The sequence below is a fragment of the Rhamphochromis longiceps genome, linkage group LG15 (genome assembly GCF_057381845.1).
Source record: "Rhamphochromis longiceps isolate RC_006_pf linkage group LG15, R_longiceps_female_GT1.1, whole genome shotgun sequence".
NCBI classification, from domain to species: Eukaryota; Metazoa; Chordata; class Actinopteri; order Cichliformes; family Cichlidae; genus Rhamphochromis; species Rhamphochromis longiceps.
In genome coordinates, this window is record NC_140571.1 from 3,655,074 (window position 1) to 3,673,960 (window position 18,887).

Genomic DNA, 18,887 nt, shown 5'->3' on the forward strand with positions numbered 1-18,887 from the left:
ATCCAGGAGTTTAAAAAAACTGTCCAAACAGCGCTCTTATACACGTCTGGAGCCGGAGCTTTTGGATTATTTGTAGATGCATCCCCCTGATTTTTGGAAACTATGGCCATGTTTATTAAGCGCGAGGTGGAGCACAACAAGTCCACAAGTCTGTGTGCAAACATACAGACTTCTTTAGGCAAATCAATAGTTGGCCCAGTCATTTTGGCCCACTTTACCAAAATGACTGTTTTCCTTACCAATATTCGGCGGACTCCCGTAGATAACAGGTGGCTCCGGTGGACGTCCACAGTGCAGCGCAGCCAGCGCTGAGCCTTTCCACACAACATGTTTGCAACCTGGAATTTACACACAGCACAGATGCATAAGCACATGCACAGCTATAGTTAAGTGTGTGTTGTGCATGTTGATCTGGATGTATGCAGTCATATTTGCATAACCACGCAAATGTATACATTCACTCCATGTCTTGGTAAGTCAGCACTTACACGCAGGAAGACACAGGCATTGAGCGAGTGGGTGTTTTTGCACGTGTGTATATTTAAGTATGCAAATGCACTGCATGTGAACTCACTCTTAGCGGTGCGGAGAAGATTCTGTCTGCCAGCTCCTAGAAGGCTGGTGAGTCCAGGCACACTGGCAGGGACCTCCCTCTCCAGCAGCGGACAAACTCTGGTGCAGACCTGCAGCAGGTGGTCTGGCGTGATGTGCCTGTAGAGCTTTACCTGAACGCAAGCATACACTCAGATTAAATCTGTCTTCAGGCTGGTAAATGACCACAAAAAACAACTACTGCTAGTGGGGGGAGGGTGGTAGAGTTTAAAAAAAGATAAAAAGGAAGCTGAGAGAAATGTGCTCAAAGAGCTTTCCTGCCAAAAGCTGCTGTGTCAAGACATCAAACCCCCACCAGCTGGATGATTTCTGCTGCTCGAACCCGACGACAGTGGTGTGAAAAAGAAAACGTCTCAGTGGAGGTACAAATGGGTTCCACATTACTACGCCAATTTTCACACACAAAAATCTACAAATCTATCGAACACATCAGGGGGTGAAAACATGTCAGAAGGCAAACGGTGGCTGCAAAGTAAAGGGAAATTGAAACTTTAATTTCAAATTCAAGTATTTCCAGCAAACAGAAACACTGAAAAATCCAGGCCACTTCCACAAATGCGGATGCAAGTAAAGGCCCCTCTGCTCTCTGAGTGTGTCAGAGGAAATCACACTAAACCGATAACAGATAAAATAACAGATAAGATCCTCCTTTTTTTAATAAACTGCAGAAATAAAAATACAACCGGACACGTATTTATACACTAAAATGAAAAAGATGAAGGCTTCTAAATGGTGCGGCTCCCAGCAGCATACGCACTACAACAGTGTGGTGGGATGGAGGGGGTGTGGCATGCAACATAAGGATGAAGCACACAGAAACCTACGCTGTTATAAACACACAGCCTCTCTGATTCCACTGACACATGGGGACCCTCCTGCGTGGCCTACTTCTAAAGAAACATGCACGCCTGAATGAGTGGAATGGCACGCACGATACAGCCGGGATGTAAGCGAGACACGGAGGGGAATAAAATAATGCAGCATGCAGCAGTGTGTTTACTTGGAGCAAGCCAGATCGGTTTAAATGTATTCACTCAAATCAGACGTGCAGTCATCGGCTTTGTTTCAGACACGTAAGCCTGAAATTAAACAATTATTCCACTCAGTCACACACACACACACACACACACTTTTTCCATTCCTTTATCTGTCTCTGTGACACACACACACACACAATTAATGACCCCTTAATTGCTTTCAACATCCTTGCTGGTTCACAGACGTGATCAGTGTTTCTAAGTACATATCAGCCCCTCTTAGGTACACGCAGACCCACAACTGACACACACACACTAAACTAAGTGATGTGCAATAACAATTTGCTCCATTTTCCTTCCTTCTGAAGGGTAATGGATAACACTCCCCCAGCCACGGCTGCACCATCACAAAGCACATGACCCCACACCACTACAAGTTACCCTCTATGTAATCATTATTAGTATTGCTATTATTCTTATTATTATTATAAACATCCTGCTTTCCATTCATAGCCCTACAAACATCTTTCACCTCAAGCATCACTGCCTCTGACATAGATTTGCATTCATTAAAGTGTATTATTACTGACAATTAATCCGTTAATAAATGAGTCTAAACACATTTGTGCTGATAACGATGCAGGCTTCCACTTCCACTCAAAAACACGGCCGTATTTCATTGCGCTTCGTCTTCCTGATCAGTTTGAAATGCGACACGAAAGCAATCGAACATCTAATGAATCCGCCTTCGTTAATTAGCCGCAATTAATATCGTTAATTATTACAATATCATTGTTGAGTCCTCAGTGATGCCCAACCCCCTTCTTTAACAGCGTCCCCCCCCCCCCCCCCCCCCTAGACATCTAACTACAAACGCCCACAAAAAAATAATAAATAATCATAAATAAATAAATAAATCCAGCCGATATCCTGCCCTCCTGCCTCTAACCTCCCTGCTTCCGCTTGGTCTAATAATTAAAACCCCTCCGCAGTATTTTTTTAATACGGGAAATTATGCACAATAGACTGGAGGCAGGCTGAAAGACTGGGGACGGGAGGAGGAGGAACGGAGAGCCCAGCGAGCCAAGCAGGAAGAGAGAAGAAAAAAACACACACACACTCATACGAGCGGGCAGAACGACGCTGTCAATAATTTCTTAAACCTATACATTTACATGGCGATCAAGCTGCACTTTACGCCATCTAGTTCCGTGTGTGCTTTGGGACGTGAAGACGGAAATCGTCCCCCACAAACATTATCTCGTAGATTAACCAGGTCGCTGTTTTTTAAAATCAGTATTAAAATAAAACTTTTAAAATAACACAAAAAGGGAAAAAAGAAAAAAAAGATAACGGGGAGTGCGCGCTTTTAGCAGGTCTGACTCGGAAACAAATATGTAAGAGGATGGTGAATTCACTCCACGCCCCCATGCGTAAAAACGCCGCTTTCAGGCGAAAGCCCCGTTTGTTTACATGACAATTAAGCGCTCCAATTAATAGCGCGATTATAATACATCAAGCTGAACGTTACCTCGCATCTTCACACCGACTGATCCTTCCTCTGCTTTTCCGTCCGAGCTCGCACCAAAACAACCCTCTCCCCAAAAAATAAAAAATAACCACTCCACAACAACCTCAAAGAACAGGGGGCGAGCCGTGTCTCCGGCTATACTGACTATACTCTTTATATTCCCCACGAATAAAAAAAAAAGTCCTGTTTTCTAACTCTTGTGCCCCCCTGTGTGTTTTCAACCCATGCACACAAATTATGGTTCTTGCAGGACAAGAGCGCCTCCATCTCTCTCTCTCTCTCTCCTAGAGGCTCGTGGCGCAGGGAGTCCCTCCTCCGGATCCTGGCGCTCCTACACCACAACACTCATGACGTATCAACATTTCACACACATTTTTCACCAACAACTCTCGCAACCTTTTGGACATGCATGGACACCAAACTCGCACACCGTGGCGCACACAAGGTTGGGACCCGAGCCCCTTGTAAGTGCTCCAAAAAGAGCAGCTTCCCTCCCCCTAAAGCCTGCAGCCGACTCGCCCTGCAAAGTCCTTCTTCAGTTTGTGCTCCACCACCTGATTTAAAAATTGCGGGAAATTCAATTTTTATTTTGCTCTCTAAAAACTTTTTCCTCAGTTATACAGCACCCTTACCAAATTTTCGTACGTCCCGGGGTGTTCCTGCCCCGTCCAGTCCAGCCTTTTGGGCAGCAGCTGAGGTGGAAAAACAGTGTGGACCGTGATCACCCAGTTTATAGACGTTACAGGTGATGTTTTAAAACAGTAAATGGTAAATCAGAGTCAAAGCAACATTACAAAGTACAGTGCAGAGAGAAGCATCTCTCTCGTGCTGCTGACTGCTTACCTCCTTCTCCTCCACCTCCCTTATCAGGGTCTGAAAATAGCATAAAAATACAGAATTACACCTCGTGACAATTGCCGACATATTATAAATTCTCCTAAAATGCGAAAACACCAACCTCGGCTGCTTTTTGACACGGTCCAGCTTCTAGAAATCGGGCTATTAGGAAGTACAGTTCTGGTATGGTTGGAGGGGGAGAAGAGGACGGGAGCTGCGTTAGAAGAGGGCACCGAGGAAATTGGGGGGATATTACAACGACCGTGACATAGTTTCCGATCTCCTTTACTCACCAGAAGTCAACTGCGCGATGTGTGTACTGTCTGAAGCCATTTTGGTGTTGTTTGCCAGGGCAGCGCCAGAGCCTGTGTGGTGGGTCTAGGTGGCTGCCCTGTAGCTGTCACTGTTTATCCACCAGGAAGAGGCTGCCTCCATTCAGCTTCGCTCGCACGAAGTCCCGGCTGCGGGAGTATACCTCCGCGGAGCGATAATTAGTGCGCGCTGAAGGCTTCACCCCGCCAAACACCGCCTTCCTTTAACAAAGACCGAATGGCTAAATTGTGGCTGTACTGAGCGCCGGCTGGGGCGAATTTCACTTACGACCGGTTTGCCGTGGAGGCATGTTTGTTTTAATCCCCCTCCCCCTCAAAGGAAAAAGCGCAAGCCCTCTGCGGAAGAATACAGGCGCTGTGGCTCACGTACGCCGCCGTCGAGGGGAGGTAGAAATGGCAGCCTGCTAAAGGAGAGGACACATTGCTGCAGAATGGCTGTTATTTTGTAACTAGACGGCATTTATCACATTTTTATTCATTAGAGTCCATTCCTCTGTCATTTAGTGTCTATTGCGGATTACCACAGCCTAATTCTTGCCATATTTATTTTCTGTATATTCGTAGCTGGCGGGTTCAGAACATGGCTCCCGTGTTTGAGAGGGATTTACAGGCGAGCAAACGTTTCAGCTTAGTTTATCATTATTATTTTTTTATTATCAAACACCACAGCTAGCCTGTTCTCTTATCAGCTCTCCGTGTTCTTGCTGCTGGTCTCGCTTGTCGTAACTTTGTCGCTATTGTGTAATAAGATGTCCTAGCTAACACACCCACTCTCTCAGGGAGCCGTTTGGTGGGGAAGTCGTCCATTTCTCTTCCAAATACTACCAGGCAATAAAATGGGGGAAGGGTTGGAGAAGGGGAATGCAGCTTAATGAATGAAACCCCGTGAGTTACAGCAATTTAGTGGCAACTGAGACACTGAGACAAGGCACACACATCAAGGGGGGTTATCAAGGAAATGCATGACAGGATGCCTCGGTGACAGCTGTGAATGAAAAAAAAAGGAACAGCAACTCTTTGGTGTTAATTTTTACTTTTTAAAGTAAACTCACAATAATATGTGTGCAAGGGACGTACATTATAGTTTTATTAAAAGCCACGTCACCAATGACAAACAACCCCTCCTGGTCTAATCTTATTTCCCACATTTAATGTTTACTGCTGCAAGTAAGACACAAATGAAAGTGAAGGTAAATACACACCACACGTGTTTCAGATCATTTTACAACAGTTTGGAGTTTTCTTTTTCGAAATATTTTGCCACATATCTTCTGTTTTTTTTCTCTTTTCACTCATATCTATAGCTTACATGTGTGAAGTTGCCTATGTGGTACAATTGAGCTAAATTGAAATATTCACACCCACTTACAGTTGCATATAATTCAGTCTACCTGCACAAATGATTAACACTAGTACAGAAACATATCACCTCTACATTTTAATTTCTTCTTTATAAACTATTTCAAATCTAACACATCAACAGTGCATCTGGGAAGATGCTATAAGGCTTCGTGCTTCTAAGAGTCAACTTCATTTTTTTGTCTATTTTAAACAGAGTAATGCCATTCTATTTGTAAAACTAACAAGGTGTAACTCAAATAAAATCAAGTGTAACGCACACAAATTAGGTCTGTATCGACACTTTCCACAACTTTGTCATTTATGTTGCATCGTTAGGCAATTATGGGTTCATTTTGTCAACGTTAAACACAAATAATACAACATTTATAGGCTGCCAGATGGACAGGAACTCAACAGAGAGTGTTCTCATCACCAGTGGCTACACCACCTACCATTATTCCATGTCAAAAGCGTTCTGGCAGATAGGTGGGTGGACGATTACTCTGAGAGGAACAAGCAATATTTGAGCTTTTCAAAAATCCACTTTAGTATTCTGACCCTCCCCTGACAGAGTTTTCGATCTTCTCTTCCAAATGTGCGCATCGTATCAGGCCAGATTAAACTGTCCATCCGTGGACTTCACTGATTGGGTGTAATTTGACCAACAAATTCTGTATATATTTTTTAAAGCACAGAAAAAAAGTTAAAATAATACTTAAAATATTTAGATGATCAGTTATGGGTTTTTCAGCCTAATCATTAACTTGTATTTTACCGGTTGACCTGAACTCTTATGACTAAGTTTATTGTGTGGGCTGACACCACCACAAGGAGGCAACCTCACCATGTGTCACTTTACGGGCCTAAGAGGAGTCAAAGGTTATGAAAAGATGCAATCAGTTACAGGTTTTCTTTTACTATAAATAGCTCACTGATAAATACTAATCACATTAAAAAAGAGATCTGAAATGGTTTGAGGTTATCTTGACAACAGTCCACACAGAGATACTTGTTTATCCACACCCTTGCAAATCCACACCCTTTACTAAACTTTGCCAGATAGCTTAAAAATCCTGTGAGGTGTGGAAAATTACTTGGCTTCAACACTCTTTCCCTGCTAGAGACAATCATCAGACAATCAGGACTCTGATGTCTTCACTAGTTAGAAAATAGAAGTTTCAGCTAAGTACTTTTGCAGCCACGTAACCTTTCTCATATCTTTAGTCTGGATTCAATGGTCTGCTCTGTGGGTTAATACAATGGCTCTTTTTTAAGTGTCATGATCAAGGTTAAGTAAAAGTAGGTGTGATAAAACATTTTAGTTAACCCCAATGAAAATAATTTAAAATAATTAAAAAAAAACGTGAAAATAAATATTATAGTGGTCAAATCTTTCACTACTTTTGTTGAGACTTGTCATGTTTACAATACTGTGACTCTGCTACGTTCACAGAGGGTTGTGTTTGCATTGCTACACTTTTTCTGAATTTCTGAAATTGTCTCACTTTCAAATTCCCTGCATATTTGAGTAAATAAAGATGCTACAGCTGACAATGAAACGAATAAAACCACCTGAAACATGAGTAAAAAAAAAGGTAAATAAAAAATTTAAAAGTAATAACAAAATATAAAACTAGATCACTAAGGGTGATTGAGTGGTTTGCACCATAACCTTGCATCTAGGAGCTCCTGGGCTGATGTGCCCTGCTTTTGGCCCCATGACAGCTGGGATACATTGAAAATAAAATTCTGGTCAAAATGCTTTAACTAATTTAATCACATGTAAGTTATCCACATAATTTTATATAATGTAAAATGATAAATTAATCAAATCTGCTCAAAAGAGATTTACTTGATTGGTATACATTCAGCTTCTACAGCTCTTTAGTGTTTCGGGTTCTCTGTCCTGTGTTTGTCTTTTATGTTTGCGATTATTTTAGAGCACTTTGGTCAGCCCTGCTGTTTTTTAAAGCACTTTATAAATAAAGTGGTATGGTTAGGTAAGCATTTGAATAAATCAAACCTTTTATTGTATATATTTCAGTTTCATTTTATTCAAAATGATTGTTTCATGTTTACTGAAGGTGAAAAATCATTTTTTGGGAGTTGGCAGCGCAACCCTAAACTGGTTAAGTGGTTAAGAAAATAGATACATTGTTGTTTAACAATGTATTAAATGAACTTGTAAATTAAATGTGACCAAAAAAGGACACTAGAAGGACATATTTGCACAGAGTTGGAACTTTCTGATACATTGCACCCATTGATTCTTTGTGGGCAAGTGCGCTGATCAAACTCCTTTCTGTGTCTTAAGTAATTTTATGTATATTTTTAACCCTGGAAAACCCGTGGGGTCAAATATGACCCCATGGTTTCCCTAGTAAACCAATGGGGTCGGATCTGACCCCATGGGTTCTCCAGGGTTAAATGAACCTTTTGAAAAACCTGGAGGTCCCACTGCAGCACACCAAAGTACCTATAGGGGTAACACTGGGTTAAAAGGTGTTTCCCACTTAAACACATTATAGCAATATTTGTGTTTTACAGCATCCAACAGCTGAATGGTGATAAAAAGGCATCATGTTGTTGACCGAGGCTCATCTCAGTACAGTTTTGTCTCAGTATGTGGCAGTACCTGCACAGCCATCATTTCACCTCTACATGCTAGAGGGAGGAACAGGCTATAGGCCCACAAGTGTGAGTGACAGGTTGTCCTGCAATGGAGAGACCCAACACTTTCACTGGTCCCACCACTCTGGCAAATGCTGACCTTTCACTTCCTGACGCAGCAGTTGTATTTAACACAGCCACGTGCCCCTGGCGACCTCACACACATGCACACAAAAGTGTACACAGACACAGAGTGGCAGCTTTGTGTTGGTTAAAAAGTACTTGTAAAACCTGAACACAGAGAGGGAAAGCAGCCTGTGTGCAGGCATACAGTTAAAATACAGCCTACTAGTGTCTGGGGAAGAACAAAACATGGCATTGCTGTCCAAATGCAGAACCTATTTCACAACGTTTTTATTTACCAACAAGTGAAGAGACACTAAAAAAAGAGTCCCACGAGACATCAACTTTTTCTTTTATTTCAAAATATTCTCCCAACAGGATGAAACTCAGAGAAGCCCAGAGGGTCCAAAGCCAATAGAGCCGTCTAGAACAGAAGCACCACTCATTATTGCTATGTCACTCTGCTGCAGGACAAGGTGTTCAGGGGAGAGAGAAAAAGAAAGAAAGAAAGGAAAGGAAAGGGGGAGGAAACAAAGTTAAGCACAGAGACTCACAAACACATTCACTCCAGTATACACATACAAAAGGAGCTATGTGAAACACAGTGGTGGTGACTAAAAAGTAAGATTTTTAAAAAGCTGCAGATGTTCTCCATGGTGACTGTGGAACTGGTTTCTTGTGGCTCTGCAACCAAACTGTTGATATGCTCACCTTAGCCGTAAGGGGGTTACATCATGGTGTGACCATCATCCGATTGCAGGCAAAGTGCCAGTAAGTGATGTATTATAGAGAAGCATAACTACGAATGAAGGTAGAGCCGGTTTATAGATTTAAAAAAAAGTCTTGTTTACAGATCCTCTTGGGCAAAACAAAGAACATCTGCAGCTGTCTGATAAAACCACTTCATTCTGCCTTTCTGCTTCTAAGAGGCATACAGTATAGCAATACAGAATGCTGGGGGGAGGAGGAGAATGGAGCAAAAACAGGAGGTGGGGGAAGGAGTGTGAAGATACGGGAGGTGGGGCTGCTGGTTGTCCATCTCTACTATCACAAGTCTAAAAAAAATTCAGCATGGTACAAAATCGTCAGTAAAAAAAGATGCTTTGCTGCCATGGAGTCAGAGGGGGCGAGTCGATGGACGCGCCCGTGCCTTTACGCCTTCTCCTCGGTCGCCTCTTCTGCTGCTTCAGTTACCTGGAGGTGAAAAACACACATGCAGGTGTAGCCATTATTTACCCCAGGAGACGTAAGAGGGCCAATGAGGTACACGGAGGGGAAAACCCAACCAGTAAGTTGTGGTAACCAACCCTTCAAACAGTGTAGATCCAAACTTATTTTGCATAAAGATCACTTAATGTTTTGGTTTATTGTCTGTAGAGTAAAAGGCTTTCCAAATGAGTTATCTGGATGGTTTTGCTAACAACTACAGGGAGTTATAGGGATGCTTGTCTGTGTAGAAATTCTAGGCTTATAAATATTTTAAAAGTTGAGCTAATGTGTTTTTTCACATCTTTATTAGATAGTTTTCACTGAAGCAAGTAGGACATGCACCAAAGCGGCTCGGGTCAAAAGCAAACCTATTTCGATGCCGCTTTGGCCTGGCAGCCACCCCAACCACTGAGCTAAATTAGCACCTGATTTATTTCACTTTTGTCGTATTGTTTCCTCGTTTTCTGCTGGGGATGCCAATAACTAGTTTCTATTTTAGTCTTCTTGCATTTTGTCATACTGTCTGTAAACATTGAGTGTAACAAAGGATAAACATCAGGTCACATCTTGGGTGTGAGACTGCGCTAAGTCTGTAAAATAAAAGCTATATAAATGTCATATTTTTAAACTCTTACCTAGAAGTCTTGTTTGATTCTTTACATTCAGTCTAGCGCATGTCTTTTTTAGGTCTTTACCAGTCTATCAGCATAGACATTTATGACAACCAATAAATGAAAATTTAAAAAGTAAAGAACAGACGGCAGGAACACGGTTTGCCCAGCTATTAGCACTCTGCAACTGCCAAGTTGGCAACAAATGTTTGGAACCCCACAAACACAACAAACGGCAGAGTTGAGCAGAGTGTAAATGAGTAAATAAATAACTACAGATAAGGGGTGGGTGATATTTCCTCAAAATTTCAAGAAAATCTATAATTATGATACTTCTGACGATAGAGAAAAAACAATACTGAACTACATTTTATTGATGCTTGCAGACAGCTGCGTTTCTACATTTTCCATCCTTTGTATCCAATGAGAAGTTGGCACTGATGGCACACTTCCTAGTTTGAAGTATTTAAACAAGGTGCCTAAGTAGTTTCCTCACCGGACATTTTAAGTATAAAATAATTGCGTAACGCTTTACTTTAACAATAACTAAAAATAAATTACATAATAAAAATGTAAAATATTTTCTCTATTGCCTAGCTCCATCCAAAGTTGTCAAGATTCACCTGAACACACCAACAAGATATTTCTATGGGCATTCAGACTTTAAAGGGGTTTAAACACATCCACTTTGCAGCTTTGAACTTTTCATGACATCTCCCAACAAAGGTGCATATGAGTACACAAACTCACAAACTGCTCTATCCAGGCAGAACATCACCTTAAACCACATGGAGTATTTCTGGTAGGGTAGATGCATCTGAAGCTGACTGTTTCCTGCTGTGGTTTACATGTCAGAAAGAAGAGCTGTCAGAAATATCCCAGCCTGATTCTTCCCATTGTTCATGTGTAAAAATGGCTTATGCTAAGCTAAGCCTGGCTTCATTTGTACTGTACAGACACACAGAGAAAGTGCTATATTTTTTTTTTTCATAAGGTAAAAGCAACCTATTTATCCAAATGTCAGGCTCTTTCTTTAATGGCTCAATTCATTTCCCCAACAAAACACCACATTTACTCACTTACTGCCAGCAGTGGCTGATTTCTATTTATGGACCTCTCAAACCTCCAGTAAATAAAAGCAGAACTATCAGTACTGCGATTCGACCGAAGTCAACCTTCAATAAGAAATTTACAAAGTCAGGCAGGTCGGTGTTCATGAGTTTCAAGGTAACATATGACCTCATTTGCCAATGAGGAGCTTCAAGCTGTTAGCTCAACTCATCACTCGTTTTTTTCAAGCTAAAATTTTGCAGCGGCACAATTATTTTATCTTACTTACTTTTTACATTCTCTCCTGACTTAGCAATAATTTTGTTGCGATCTCCTCTGAGAGCTAAGTTCAGCACAGCCAGGTTTTCTTTGTGTTAGTTGGTTTGACCAAACCTAACACCCTCAGAGGCAACAGGTACCACAATAGTGGTTAAGAACTTTTGTTGTTAACCCAGGCACATCAGACAAGTCAGTTGACTGAGCACCAATTATAAAACAGTGCAATGCAACACTGTACCAAACAAGACGACAGTGGTGCTGAGAAAAAGGATAATTTTGGGAATCTGTGATCATCACAAGCGCACAGAGCAGAAACATAATCATACCTGGCACTCTCGCTGTGCTGTTGTTGGTTAGAAACGTAACAACTGCGCATCACAGCTCTGATGTTTTTAAATGAATACTTTTAAACAAAGGTCAGGGTACAGTCTGTTCAGTCTGTGCCATAACCTAATGAAGAAGATATGAAAATCACTTTATATCAAAATCAAATTTACTGTATTCATCTAAAACTGTCAATAAACAACCTGCAAATGTACTGATTTGTTATAGTTTTGTATTTTGTATATTACTTTTTATTTTTATTTCATTATGATTTGTAATTTAGCTGAAGTTTCCAGAGTGCATTCTTTTTTTTTGTTGTTTCAGTTGAGTTTTTAATGCTTTGTTTTAGTTTAATTTTTGTTAATTAAGTTGGAGTGTCTTAAATTTCTATTATTATTATTTTATGTTTTGACTCACAGTCTTGTGGACATCCAGTAAACATGTTCATCAAAGCCTCGTCAGGTGAGTTGTAATAATATTTTTGCTAAAGAAACAAATACTACATTTAAGAATATTTTCTCTATATTTTTTTGTTAGTTTTCCAACTTTACAAAATTTAGTTTTCATTAGTTTTAATTTTTGAATTTTTTTGGTCAACTAAAATGTTTTTTAACGTCTACATTAGTTTTAATTAGTTATAATCATTTTGGAAATGCAGTTGATCGGTTTTCTCACCTGGGTTCTAGTTGCAGCACAAAGAAGAATTAGCAGCAGGTTAGAGCCAAGCATAAAAACATTCATACATTTTATGCATCACCAGCTGAATGCATGCAAACTCCAGTGACACCGTGACACCCAGTTTGGGCTGCTGAAGCTGAGCTTCATGGTGGTGTTAGTAAGATATTGCTCAACAGGTTGCAGACAAAATATATTCATCAAGCAGATATTTGTACTTAGAAGTGTACCGAAAATCTGAACGTAAAGCTTATGAGTTTAGAAAAAGCAAACACGGTAATGTTGCCGAGTAAAAAGAAAGTCACTAGTGACACAGAAAACTCTGCCTAAAAGCTAAACATAGCTCGGTAACCCGTTAATCTCACCTCCCACTACACCCCTCTGGTCAATAGTGGAGTCAGCTGTTCATGAACCAGAGCACATTTCACATTGCAGCTCTGTGAGCAGCAGCTAACCTTCCTGCTAATGGAAAAAGTTGTGTCAGACCCACTTCACATCCTTACTTCTTCATTGTGTTTCCCAAACACTCTAATAAACACAGCACTGCAAAGCACAGCGAGTAAATGTTTTCCCTGTTAACGCAGACGTGACTATTAGCAGCACGTTAGTGTCCAAGCACACATACCAAAGACCAGTTAGAGACACTCAACCATACCCTTAACTCTGACTGTCTCACTCTGTCCTCTCACTGACATCATGGAGGGAGCCGTGCTTCTGATGGAAGACACACTGACAGACGGACGAGACACATAGATCTGTGTGTGTGTGTTTATGTGTGAGGGTATATCCATGTGAGCAAAAACAGACGTGTGGCGTATTTGTTGTAATTAATGTTCGTTTGTACACAAATTGACAGGATAAGGAAATAAAGATTATTATTTTTAGAACTGAATATAATTTTCCTACATTTTATTTAAAAATTACATCATGTTTTTATTTTCCCCTCCTCATACCTCATTGGCCTTGGTGTCTCCATTCTGGGCAGGACCGTCTTCCTTCTTCCCCTTAGCGCCACCTTTCTTTGCCTTTGCCCCCTTATCATCTACCACCTTCTGCACAGAACAAGTGAGAATAACATAATGTGCATATAATGATAATTATAGTAACATTTTCTAAATCAGCATTGCAAAAGCTTCACAAGGGCAGCAAAGAGTCAATACACAGTGGTTACAGTTAAAAAAATCAAACTTGACTAAAACCAGGAAAGGACTTCTCTATTTTATATTGTATCTTAAAGGAAATAAGTGGTTCAGAAAATGACCTTTCCAGAGCTTTGGGGTGTTAATGCTCTATCCCCTTCCGGCTACAGCCAGGCCCCTGGAGGACACAAAGGATCTGCCCAAGGATCTCAAGGCAAGTACTAAGATGTCAGCTCAGAGCAAGGCCGTGAAGTAACCAATATAATCTTCCAGAATATACTGGGAGTTAATATAAATAAGGCTAAAGCTAGAGTGATGTGATTCTGTAAAAACTCAGTAACAGTACAGTAATGTACACAAGTCTTGAGCTACCCCCCATTTCTTTGTTTTCAAGTAAAAATAGCCTGAGTTATTGCATACATACTCATCACAGTTAAGCCTGCTTTCAGTTTGTGTTTTGTTTTTCCAATCCAGCAGCTTTGGACAGTCATATAAACTAATACTAAAAGGCAGCCAATTTCCTCAGATTTTTGCAAATTATTACAAATAATTTAGTGTGTGTTTGTGTGTGTGTAATCTGTTTCACCTTGACGACAGTTTTCTTGGGCTTGGCCTCAGGCTTGGGTGGAGCAGGTCTCTGAAAATTACAATAAATAAATAAATCCTGTCAGAACTAATTCATGGTTCAGAGTTTATGAAGACATGTTGCTCTTATCTATATTATCTAGAGTTATCTTTTCTCTTTACTCTTTGAAAGCAGTTTCAGCTACTTTGCTGTACAGAGTTATTCACTGAGATTAACCCAAAGCCTGCTGACTGAAATGTCTGCACTTGATCTTCCTGTAGCCCAAATATTGATAATGATTAAGTACTTGCACCATATTTCATAACCCATGGGCTTTCATCATATTCCCATGGGTTTTAAATATCAGATGTGGGCTGACCTAAGACCACTGTGCAATGATTTTATCAGATGGGAGCAAAGATTCTGGCCATTTTTTTAGGCTGCTGCGTGTGGACCATGTTACCCTGAAGCCACAAGCTACAGTAACGCTGCTGTGATGAAATGAAATCATGTGATTTATTCTCACAATATCTCTGTTTTGCTCAAGAAATGTCTGACACAGCACATGTGATCTAAAATAAAAAGGCTTGAATTAAGACAAACTGTGCTGAAGAGGGTCAATCCTGCTAGTAACAAATTGCCTAAAGATACAATTTAAAAAGTAAACCTACAGCTAAGAAATTGCTTGCTAGGGTGACTTAGAGTTGAAAATAAAAGGATAAGAGGCACTTTAACTGTAGCTAAACCTCAGTCTACTTGGCGTTAGTTTGAATGAGGCACGCACCGCTTGTAGTGTAGACAAACCAACCTTGTGGCTACACAGACATGGTATCGCATGCCCTTTAAAAAAAAAAAAAGAAAAAAAAAAGAACTTACACCATACATTTTTTTGGTGCAAGTAGTTAATTTGTACCTTTGGACAAGCCTAGGTAGCATAAAGACTGGCTACCAGTCTTTATGCTAAGCTAAGCCAAGCTAACTGCTAGCATATCTAGCATACAGAAATGAGAGATGAAAGTGATAAAGATTTCCCATGAAACCCTTAGCAAGAATTACATAGGCTCAAAATGTCAAACTAATGTTTAAATCAAGGGTGTCAAACTTACAGAGAAGAACCAGCCCCTCAAAAGCTATTAAATGACTGCGTAAAGTGTGAAAGAGGCAGAGAATGCATTAATAACTCAGGTTTTTTTTCTCTTTTTTCTTGGTGCTGAGAAACTTTTCAAAGCCAAAAAGTATGTCTAGATGTTGACAGGTTGCTTGAATCAGAAAGAATTAAATTGTGGCCTTTAACAATCAACTGCTATCTACAAATTGTGTTGCACATGTAATTAGAGGAGACTGACTACATATGCCAAAAAGAGATTTTGTTCAAATGAAAGAATTAAAGAGAATTCAGGCTGTTCTTCGACAGTTTGATACCCATGATTTCAATAGCACATGCAAATAGACGGGGTAAAAAGACCCAGCACCGGTGGATTTAACATGCAAAGTACGCACACACAAACACAATGACTGCACAGCAGGGCTGCTAGACCACATAAAAATAACACTATATTTCAGATAACATTGTTTTAAAATGCCATTCACAATCAATAGCTTAATACAAATTAGGCATAACGTCATCAAGGAAAATACTTATTTTCATCCACATGATTACAGAATTTATAACACCACTGGTGGCAGTCATGCAGCCCTGAACATCAACATGTTGTGCAACATACAACACTGAGAATGGGCAAAGACAACAGAGAGTAGACATGCATACCAAGCCAGGAGCCAGTCCTCTGGGAGCACATTTATGGAGCTCTTTTAATTGGCGATTGCCTTGATGAAATCCATAAAGGTCGAGAGGACTTTACTCAGAGCCTTGGTAATGTGACATGTTTTAGCCCGGCGGGATGAGGGGTTGACACTGAGAGGAAAGAGTGGACAGTGACAGAGGTGAAGACAGAGAGAGGGGAGAGTGAAACTTACCGCTGACAATCTCTCTGACCTTCTGGTGGGCTACCGGAGCAACAAATGATCAACAAGAGAGAGATAGCGAGGGAGAGACAGTGACAGAGAGAGAGAGAAAGAGATATCAGTTGTACCTTTGCCAACTGCTCTCGAGACGATCTACTTGGTGACTGTTACACGTGTCCTAATCATTAACTCCTCATGTGAGTATTCTTTCACTCATACACACTCCACACAGCACGCGGAAACACTGCCACGCACACACACACAGCACACACACTCACAAAGCGTCTACCTGTTTTGTGACTTTGGGGGCCTCCTTGCCCTCAGGAGCCTCTGGGGACTACAGGAAATAAAATGAACATATAAAAAAAGTTCAAATTTAATTTTTCTCATGCACAAGTGAATTATCTCTGTGAACCAAAACAGATTCCAGGATGTCTTAATGGAAATATCACTTACTACTCATGGTATAACACATCTGTAACAATAGCTGAAACAATTAGCATGTTTTTGATTACTTACAAAAAAAATAATCCTCAGATATTATTTACATCATAATATTTGAGGATTTTATGATGGAGGAAGGTTTTTCTCATTCTGGCCGAATCACAAAAAGAATGTAATCACAATTAAATTTAATCCTTCTTAAGAAAAGGATTAAAATAATTTCCCCCAGAAATCAATGGTCTTTAAAAAAAAAATAAAACCACTGTTTAATGTTTCACATAATCAAAGCACAATTTCCATCACACGTGACCAAAATTCTCCACAGATGCAAATCACATTATGTGATGATGATATATGATGATGCCACAATCTCTCTGGTTAATTCCATTTTTTTAATGGAGGCATCTTGCTTACGTGCAAAAAAAAAAAGAAAAAAAAAAAGAATAATGGACCATAAACATCGATTCACTCGGGGGAGGGCGCTTATTAACTAACAACACGGGCGTCATTTGTTGCTCCTAATGGACACCGTATTTCCCGGCTCCAGGTAGGCAGGGACGGCGCACGAGAGAAGTGCGCCCACTCCCACCATGAAAAAAAAACCCGAAAAAAAAATATTGGTTTAGCTCGCAGGTTGACATTCACATTATTTGCATCATTTGCATGTGGCCGACCTCCGCCCCTAGAGGCCCCCCATTCTCTGTCCTCAAAGGCGAATCTGCGAGGACAATAGCCGTTTTTTAGGTGACAGAAAAGCCAATTTCCATGTATGCGCTGATACAATGCACAGGAGCTTGTCGTGCAGTCCTGTTCAGATAAGAGCCACGGCCTCTTTTCACACAGCGGCGATTGTCCCTGATCCTTCCCCCCCTTTATTCCTTTCTCTTCATGGGGCTAAGGGCTCGTTCATTCTGCGTGGCGCCTGCCATATTCATCACCACCCGGAGAACCAAAATTAGACAGGGAGGTGGAGGGCTTTTATTTTATTTGTTTATTAAATATTACATATATCACGCATTATTAGGAATCTACATGAGTAGATGAGAGAATCTATATGAGTGAAATGCGCCCAGAAGAATGATCACAGCGCACGTCTCCAACAGGATTTACGCGTCCATCCATCCAGCGGCTCTAACATTCACCGGTGCGCACTGTGGACAGGGAAGTGGCAGGGGGGGGAAAACGACCACAAGAACGGCCATTGGGATGAACACGGGGATTTATAATGAAAAAAGCCCCAAAATGTCGCATATAAAATATCCGTTATTAATAAGTGGGTGTTTAACGCCTACGCGTGAAAGGCTGCAGTCGAAAAGACGTTTCCTCAAACTTTGGCATCACCTCACCTGCCTCGACGTCGCCACAAAATATTATTCCCATTTTTCCTCGATTGCATGAGCTCGAAAAAACTACAGTGAAGTGTGCTGCACGCAGGGACGACACTCACCTTTCTCTTCGGCATTTTATGCGTCAATAATTCTCCACCGAGCAAAATAAAGGTCAAAGCCAAAGGGCCAAGATAGGTGAATTTGAACTACCTCGAAATACGGGATCAATATCTAAGCACCTTCGATAATATGTTGATTATATGCACTCCCCCAAAACTTACACCGTCCGCAGCCATTGGGCAGAGAAGTCAAAATCCACTCCTGTGCTGACTCCCGATTGGATCGTCTCGTCTCTATGTAAATAAGAGGGTCGCGGACATTGGCCGAAATTTACCAGAGTCTCCCAACGATTGGCTACGCGCTCTTTGTGCGCAGATCCCTCCCGGTGAATCTGGGTAATGTAGGATGGGATAGAGAGAATGTTGTAAATAAAATACAAAGGACCAGAAAAAATGGGCACAATGGCACAATGTCAGCCACAGGCGAGATCCAGAAAAGCTGGAAGGTACTGTGTCTTGTAGGGGTTTCCCTGCTACAGAGAACTAGAGAAATCATACACAACGTTTCTGCAAAAAGGTTGTCACATTCCCTTCAGGAACGTGATGGTCTGTAAAACGATGCAATGGGGGGGGTGTACTGTGTTAGATTTCAGCGTGTCAGACAGGGTTACGAATATTGTGCACAAGTGCTTTTTTTGCATTTGTATTTGCATCCTAGAAATAAAGTCAGAATTAAATCAAGTTGTAGATCACGAAGCCAAATCTGTCATTCATGTGCACAGTACAATTTTTAACATAACACACCTTTGAATTTAATTACCTCTTGGGAAGTTTTAGGACCCCTGTAGTCAGGCAAGGATTCACTTGTAATCCCAG

At 40.9% G+C, this 18,887-nt stretch overlaps 2 protein-coding genes across 7 annotated transcripts in view; both read right to left on the reverse strand.

Moving 5' to 3' along the window:
- phip (PHIP subunit of CUL4-Ring ligase complex) overlaps window positions 1-4,563 on the reverse strand; it is a 42,127-nt gene extending 37,564 nt beyond the window's left edge. Inside the window, exons 1-6 of the mRNA XM_085383365.1 lie at window positions 4,251-4,563; window positions 4,079-4,137; window positions 3,964-3,993; window positions 3,753-3,812; window positions 575-725; window positions 240-338 (exon numbers count right to left, since the gene is read on the reverse strand). Of these exons, the coding sequence (XP_085239491.1) occupies window positions 240-338; window positions 575-725; window positions 3,753-3,812; window positions 3,964-3,993; window positions 4,079-4,137; window positions 4,251-4,290 (439 nt within the window). The 5' untranslated portion in view covers window positions 4,291-4,563. The remainder of the gene's footprint in view (window positions 1-239; window positions 339-574; window positions 726-3,752; window positions 3,813-3,963; window positions 3,994-4,078; window positions 4,138-4,250) is intronic.
- Window positions 4,564-8,703: 4,140 nt separating this feature from the next.
- hmgn3 (high mobility group nucleosomal binding domain 3) lies at window positions 8,704-18,241 on the reverse strand. Of its 6 annotated transcripts, none has more exons than XM_085382869.1 (7): window positions 18,072-18,241; window positions 16,470-16,517; window positions 16,193-16,222; window positions 14,237-14,287; window positions 13,465-13,560; window positions 13,167-13,266; window positions 8,704-9,557 (listed from the first exon to the last, which is right to left on the reverse strand). In XM_085382869.1, the coding sequence occupies exons 1-7, from the start codon at window positions 18,084-18,086 to the stop codon at window positions 9,550-9,552; spliced, it is 348 nt and encodes a 115-aa protein (XP_085238995.1). In that variant the 5' UTR covers window positions 18,087-18,241; the 3' UTR covers window positions 8,704-9,549. The 6 variants fall into 6 exon arrangements, with proteins under 6 accessions (XP_085238995.1, XP_085238994.1, XP_085238997.1 ...); XM_085382868.1 differs by having other exon boundaries at window positions 13,465-13,563; window positions 18,072-18,234; XM_085382871.1 differs by lacking the exon at window positions 16,193-16,222.
- Window positions 18,242-18,887: the final 646 nt, after the last annotated feature.